General features: G+C 44.8%; 1 protein-coding gene across 1 annotated transcript in view; it reads right to left on the minus strand.

Moving 5' to 3' along the window:
* The window catches only part of zanl (zonadhesin, like), a gene marked incomplete at both ends in the record, with an annotated part of 82,749 nt that overhangs the window by 19,311 nt on the left and 55,938 nt on the right, over window positions 1-7,500 (minus strand). The window contains 11 exon segments of the mRNA XM_080543119.1: window positions 1-60; window positions 1,594-1,739; window positions 3,399-3,523; window positions 3,792-3,908; window positions 3,997-4,135; window positions 4,354-4,553; window positions 4,733-4,874; window positions 5,039-5,174; window positions 5,458-5,586; window positions 5,679-5,827; window positions 6,063-6,304. The exon segment at window positions 1-60 is cut by the window's left edge and continues 84 nt beyond it. Of these exon segments, the coding sequence (XP_080399245.1) occupies window positions 1-60; window positions 1,594-1,739; window positions 3,399-3,523; window positions 3,792-3,908; window positions 3,997-4,135; window positions 4,354-4,553; window positions 4,733-4,874; window positions 5,039-5,174; window positions 5,458-5,586; window positions 5,679-5,827; window positions 6,063-6,304 (1,585 nt within the window).

A 7,500-nucleotide genomic window follows, 5' to 3' on the forward strand; every position in this document is an offset into this window, starting at 1 on the left:
TCGTTGTTTGGGTTCCCGTCATAGTCTCCGCACAGACCACACATCTGGTCCGCGTAGGAACTGATGGACAGAGAATCACAACAACAATATGAGGATATCAACCACTCTAGAGTTTATTAACCGTTCTGTGACTTGGGACACTCGAGGGGTTTTATAGCTCTTTGATATCAGCCACTCTAGGGTTCTATAATACCTCTGAAACATTCAGCCAATAAAAAATAGAATGAGTAGAACGGACATGCTGCCTCAGAACATGGCAATAACGGCTTGTACAGCAAAAGATGTCCGACATGGAATTGTAATACATAATTGCCATGGTTATCATTGTCATTGCGTATGTAGAACACAGAGAGAAGCTACAGATTCAGAGGTAGCACTGTCATGCCAAATAGTGTCCGGTTGCCAAAATGTGTCCGGGTAATGTAATCAGGACTTTCACGTCTGTTGCTATGCCGTCGCTAGTATTCCAGACATTCCTGATAACCTCAGCGATTTACCTCAGGTGGCTCGCACAAGACATCCATCCTCAGACAAGATCACGACTACAGATAACCCTTATATCATTTCCTTTTATACTGTGCTTATATTGTTAATTGGATTATTGAAGATGCAGCATTGAGGTCATCAGATGTCGTCCCAGACACTATTTGGCATGATAGCACGCCAAACGATGGCCCTCGGTACACCCACTATGGAATGTTGATTTGAATGGGCATGTCCGCTCTGCTTATTATATTTCTATGATTCGGATACTTTAGAGTTATACAACAGCTCTGTGACATTCAGCCACTCTAGGGTTCTAGAACAGCTATGTGATATCAGCCACTCTAAGGTTTTAAGGGCTCTGCACACAGCGTGCGATTTCTGTTGCGCGTCAACATTCCATTTTGAAGTTTGAATGGAAGTCTATGAGAACATCGCATTTCAACACACACGGCCCCGATTTTAATCGCACGGCGAACATTCGATTCCATTCATTTTGAATGGGAAAAAGCACAAATTTGACAGTGCGACAAAACTCTTTGTCCCATTCAAAATGAATGGAATCGAATGTTCGCCGTGCGATTAAAATCGGGGCCGTGTGTGTTGAAATGCGATGTTCTCATAGACTTCCATTCAAACTTCAAAATGGAATGTTGACGCGTAACAGAAATCGCACGCTGTGTGCAGAGCCCTTTATAGCTCTGTGGTATTGGGACAGTAGGGTTTTAGAATAGCTCTGTGATGCAGACACATATCAAGAAACCTGAGAGGATTAGTGATGAGATCCTCAATGGAGAGTTAGAGAATCTTATTTAAGAGGTCATCGATGGAGGAGGGCATTAGAGAATCTTATTTAAGAGGTCATCGATGGAGGAGGGCATTAGAGAATCTTATTTAAGAGGTCATCGATGGAGGACGGCATTAGATAATCTCAGAGGATATAATGTAGTTGTTTCGAAATCTATTTTCTGACCTCTGATAGATTGGAACTCTTCTAATCTTTCTTTCTTTTCTTTACGATCTTAACGTTTGTGAAGTGGAAAAATAACTCTTGTTCCTGTGATATGAACAGGAAGTGGTTTCCTGTGTCCGTCCCTGTCCCGTACCCACCTGGGCACAGAGATCTGGGCGTAGTGGTTCCCGTCCCAGCGCACCCGGAGGCCGAAGGTCGTCTGCAGGGTGACATACTGACCCGCCAGGGAGAGAGACATGAGCGGAGAGGGGGAGTGAGGGAGGGATACCCGCCGCTCGTTCACCTGTAGAGGGAGTGGGAGAGGGAGGGAGGGATGGAGGGAGGGAAAGAGAGAGTGTAAGCTGCTGACACACACAGGATTGTGACCTTTGAGCCCTGTTGTTACGAGATAAGACGGTTAGGAGTTTGAGGACCCTGATCCTGAGGAAAGCATATCAACAGGGTTAAGGACAAGATGATTGACAGACTTACTGGAATACTGGTCAGACAGAAAATGAAAGAGGTATAAAATACCATGAAAGAGAGATAAAGAGGGGGAGAGAGAGAGATAAAAGATAATAAAAGGGACAGGCGTGCGTGTGTAATTTCACAAATCCCTAGGAGATTGAGATGAGGGTGATATGGAGAAAATAGGTCCACATCTGGGATGAGGGGTGATGATGCACAAGGAAGCTATTATGACAACATGCCACCCACTCCTAAAGGCTTTAGGAAAGGCACTATTATGGCTATGAACTGGCAGCAGTCATTCACGTACATGTATGTGGTCCAACTTCTCAACATCACATGTTTACGAGATATTCATTTTTAAAGTCATTCATATTTTCAATTGGGCAACTGACCAGATTTCCCTTTGCAATTTTATATGTTGTATGTTACACCCAAGCCAAAACAAGCCTTATTATATCAGTAACATAGCAACATGTTGTTAAGGGAAATTTGGTCACCAAAAAAACTAAACACATATTATAGGATTTCTGAGAAAAACAACTTTTGAAAGCATATGGTAAAAGCAAGCACCCACTTGAAATGGGTTTGTTGCAATTGTAAGGGTAAGGTAATTATATTGTAATTATATTGTTGTAATTATATTGTTTTTGCTTACATTTTTCATGAGTTGAAATGAAAGATCTAAGACATTTTCTATGTACACAAAAGGCCTTTTCCTCTCAAATTGTGCTCACAAATGTGTTTAAATCTGTGTCAGTGAGCACTTCTCCTTTGCTGAGATAATCCATCCACCTGACAGGTGTGGCATATCCAGATGCTGATTAGACAGCGTGATTATTGCTCAGATGTGCCTTAGGCTGGTCACAATAAAGGGCCACTCTAAAATGTGCAGTTTTATCACACAGCACAATGCCACAGATGTCGCATATTTTGAGGGATGTTTTGAGGGAAATAGGCCTTTAATGCACACAGAAAAAGTCTTAGGTCTTTCATTTCAACCCGTTCAGTATATATGCTTAGAGTAAAAGTAAATAGCGTTGAGAACCGATGGTTACAGGCTATCTCCTGTTTCCGTAGCGTGAGGCGGCTTGATGCACAAGTACACCCCATGGACATGACACTGGTATGTCACAGGGTCTTACCCCAATCCAACTTAATGCTGAGTGCCAAGTAGAGTGTACATGATATGTTTACAAGTATGTTAATAACGGACTGCACTTATAAAGCACCTTATTCAAAAGCGTTTTACAATGACCTCTCATTCACCCATTCACACACCAAAGGCAGCAAGCTACCATGCAAGGCGTTGGCCCGCTCATTGGGAGGAATTTGGGGTTCAGTGTCTTGCCCATGGACACCTCGACACGTGGACAGGAGGAGCCGGGATCAAACCATGTTAATATGACAGTTACATGCTAATAACTGTTGCTTTAATAAGGTAATAAATGTTTAATAACACATGTGTTACAGCTAACGTAATGTTAGCACTGACCAGAGTCCTCCTGCTTTTCATCATGGTAACAGTGACTCCGTTGACGGTAACGTAGAGCTTCCTGAGGTAGGACAAGCCGGACCCGCCTCTCTCCTCGTTCTTCCCCTCCACAGTGAACCACGGACCTGAGAACACGAAGGAACCGAGGGTTAACATCTCACAGAGAAGCATAGAAATGATAACACAACAGAACCCAGGGTTAATCCAGAATAGAACCACCAGGGTACAGAAAAAACAACAGAACCCTGAGTTAACAGTCTCACTTAGAGCTTAGAACCTAGACTGACATTGAACCAGGGAACTCAGAGTTAATAGACTTCCATAACAGAGATTTATGAAGCCACAGATGAATAGACAGATTGAATGATTGATTGATTGATTGATGGGCTGTACCTGTGTTGTTCTTGCATGTTCTGGCCAGGGTGTAGGTGCAGGTACCCATGAAGCTGTAGAACTGCCCATCGAAGGTGTTGTAGTGGGGGTCTCCAGAGATGACACACTCCTTAGAGCCTGGAGCAGGAGAAAGACAGATGAGTACATGAGTCTGTTGTTGAGTCTAGTTTCAAAGTTAGACTAACCGATAGCCATTGGGACTTACTGGTGGGGTGGCAGTCCAGCTCTCCTCCCTGCACCTTACACTCAGTCTGCGGGGGGCACTCTGAAGCAGCACAGGTGACGTACGGAGAGTTACACTTGCACTTGAGCTGGCAGTTCTCCCCGTAGAACTCCTCCCCTTGCTGAGAGAGAGAGAGAGAGAGAGAGAGAGAGAGTGAGAGAGAGAGAGAGAGAGAGAGAGAGAGAGAGAGAGGGGTGATTGAGTTGAAGTGAGATGTTTCCCTCACATATGCAGTCATATACATGCATGAACGCACGCACATGCACGCATGCATGCACGCATGCATGCACACATACATGCACACACGCATGCACACACAGGCACACAGAACCTCCTCACCTCGTAGTACTGTCCGTTGGTGTGATTGCATCCACAGCTGTCCTCCCTCACACACTTGTCAGCACTGAGGACGTAGCCAGGGTCACACACACATCCTTCTGCACAGGGACCACTGCACCCCGTGGGGGGCTGGCTGGCACAGGTGGGCTGGCAGGGGGCGGCACAGGGCACGTAGTGGCTGTTGGGGGGGCATGTCAGAGCTGGGGAGGGGGAGGGGGAGGGGGAGAGAGGAGGGAAGGTAATCTGTTATGAACAACGACTATCCAAAAATATAGATTTGATCAATATCAATAACTTGTGTTTGTCTTCCTCCTCCTCCTCATCCTCATCTTCATCCTCATCATCACCATGCTCTTCATCATCATTCCTGTCCACTCACGGCAGAAGGTGCTGTTCCTCCAGGATCCTATGGTCACTCCACGGTCCTGACACTCGTTCACGTACGCCTCGATGGCCTCACACAGGATGGGCTGGGCACCATCCAGCTCACACAGGTCAAACAGGCAGTCCTTGAAGTGACTCTGAGACACACACACACACACAGTTTAAGGCTGTTAGTTTCACCTTGATAAAAGTTTTGTTTGAAGACATCTGTAGTTAAGAGATGCTATCTGATATGATACTACTGTCATGGTTATTATAATTCTATTGTATACAATGTCATGGCAACCAGATGAGCACTCACATTGGGGTTGATCTTGGCGTGACAGACAGCGAAGGGTCCCTTCTTGTCCAATAGCATGCCACAGTAGGTGGAGCTCTCGTATCTGTCCTGGTCCTCAATAGAACAGCCAGGGATGGTGGTGTTGGGCTTGTTGCAGCTGAGGGGGAGAGAGAGAGAATATACATCAGTCCACTGTGTGTGATTGTGTGTGTCTGAGAGAGAGAGAATATACATCAGTCCACTGTGTGTGATTGTGTGTGTCTGAGAGAGAGAGAAAAGAGAGAGAAAGACAGAGAAAGAAAATGAGAGACAGAGAGAGTGGGAAGAGAGAGAATGTATGGCCAAGTGCTTGTGTATGTGCATGTGCGTGTGTGTGTGTGTGTGTGTGTGTGTGTGTGTGCGTGTGCGTGAGCGTGTGTGTGTGTGTGTGTTTGACTCACTTTGGATCAGTGACCCAGCTGTGTCCAAAGTCGTTGGGTTTGGTGACCAGTGTGCCGTCAGGTTTGCGGAAGTCATCCTTGGAGTTTCCATTGTAATCACCACACAGTCCACATAGCTTGTCCTGATAACTGCAGAGAGGAATAGGTTGATTGATTGATTTTATTTTGTGTGTGTATGTGTGTGTGTAAGTTCTGCAAAGCCTATAAGTGTTTTGACTCACTCTTTAATGACTTTGATGTCCATGAAGTGGTTTCCGTCATAGCGTACTGTCACGCCGAAGTCCATAGCCACTGTGTAGTGTTTCCCAGACTTCAACACTGACACACCTGTAGCTGGAGTCACTGGGATGTTCACGTTGGTACCATTCACCTACAGGGAGAGAAGAGAGCACAGACATGGGTTCACGTCATGGGTAGAAAAGACTACCTTAGTAGTCATGCATGACTAGCCTTGCATTGTTAGCATTTGAATATCAATCAGGTTACATCCCTCCTTTCATGTCTCGCTCCCTCCTCCCTCCTCCCTCCCCCCTCTCCCTCCCTTGCTCCCATTTCTTCCCTCCCCTCATCCCCTCTTTCTCCTTCTACCTCTCCCGTTCTCTCACCTGCACAGTGCCTCCCTTCAGGATGGACACCTTCACCCCGCGCACGTACACGTGCACAGCCTTCACGTAGGAGATGGGCCTGTTATGGCGGTTCTCGTTGTCTGCGTGCACCTCGAAGTGAGGCACGGACGTGTCGTTACAGGGCTCTGACATCACGTAGCTGCAGTTGCCCATGAAGTTGTATTTCTTCTTGTCAAAGGTGGTGTAGTGGGGGTCGCCTGTGGCTATGCAGGTGGAGGTACCTATGGGGAATAATCAGGTGGGAGTGGAATGAGGGTGTTGAAGTTAGATTACATTCTAGTGTTTTGGTCTGCATGTCGGCAACCAATCAAAATGTTCAGACTTTTATTTTGAAACATGAAAGTACGTTTCAACGTTGTTGAGAAACACAACACAAACTCGCTAGTCAAGCTTTACATTACATTGTTGTCAGGCTCACAAAACGAGCTGTGTTAGTTGATTAGTTGACTAAATGAATATGATGAATAAAGCCTGATTTATACTCCTGCGTCGAATTTACGCGCGGCTACGCCGTAGCCTACGCGAGGGCTCTCCAAGTTTATAGTTCTACGTTGGTCCGCGGACCGCTGAGCGTTGGTCGGTGTACTCATAGCGGCATAATAGCGATCAAAAAAATGTATTTTTGTTATGCTTGTTGTAAAGAAAATGTCTATAATGAATTGAAATGACAGTAAACTAAGATAATAAGATGGTTATCATACATTTTCAAATCTTTATTAATAAGTAATTACAGAAAAAGTAAATGACATTTCTGTCATGACTTCCGCATTTACGAAAGAGTCGGAATGTGACGCTACCAAGCGGACCAATCACAGTTCTTATAGATAACTTGACATTAAATATGTCTATCATAAATATAAAATAAACCCAACGAACAGCCATGGGGCTCCCTGTAACTAATAATTTATTTCTAAATAAACAGGATTGTACATCTCGTAAATGTGAATCGCGCTCCTTATAGGAAGGCTGTGCCTGACGCTTCCATAGGGCGCTCCGTTGGAACTCAACGGAGCTCAAAGCGGCATAATAGCGATTTATTTTTGTTATGCTTGTTGTAAATAAAAGTTCTATGATGCATTGAAATGACATTAAACTAAGATAATACGATGGTTATCATAATTTTTCAAATCTTTATTAATAAGTAATTACAGAAAAAATAAATGACATTTCTGTCATAGCTTCCGCATTTTGGTCTCCGAGAGAGTCGGAATCATATCGGAATCATGTGCTACCAAGCGGACCAATCACAGTGCTTACGGTTGCGTAGAAACTGCTGCGTAGTTAAATTTTTGGAGAGGTGCGCGTCAATCGACGCCGTAGCCTACGCCGTCGATTTTACGCAGAAGCATAAACTGGGCTTTACAGTAGTGTGTTGCTTCCCTAGCACAGTAACTACACTTTAGACATCAAAGGTACT

Source organism: Nansenia antarctica (assembly GCF_963989245.1).
Source record: "Nansenia antarctica genome assembly, chromosome: 12".
Classification (NCBI taxonomy): Eukaryota; Metazoa; Chordata; class Actinopteri; order Argentiniformes; family Microstomatidae; genus Nansenia; species Nansenia antarctica.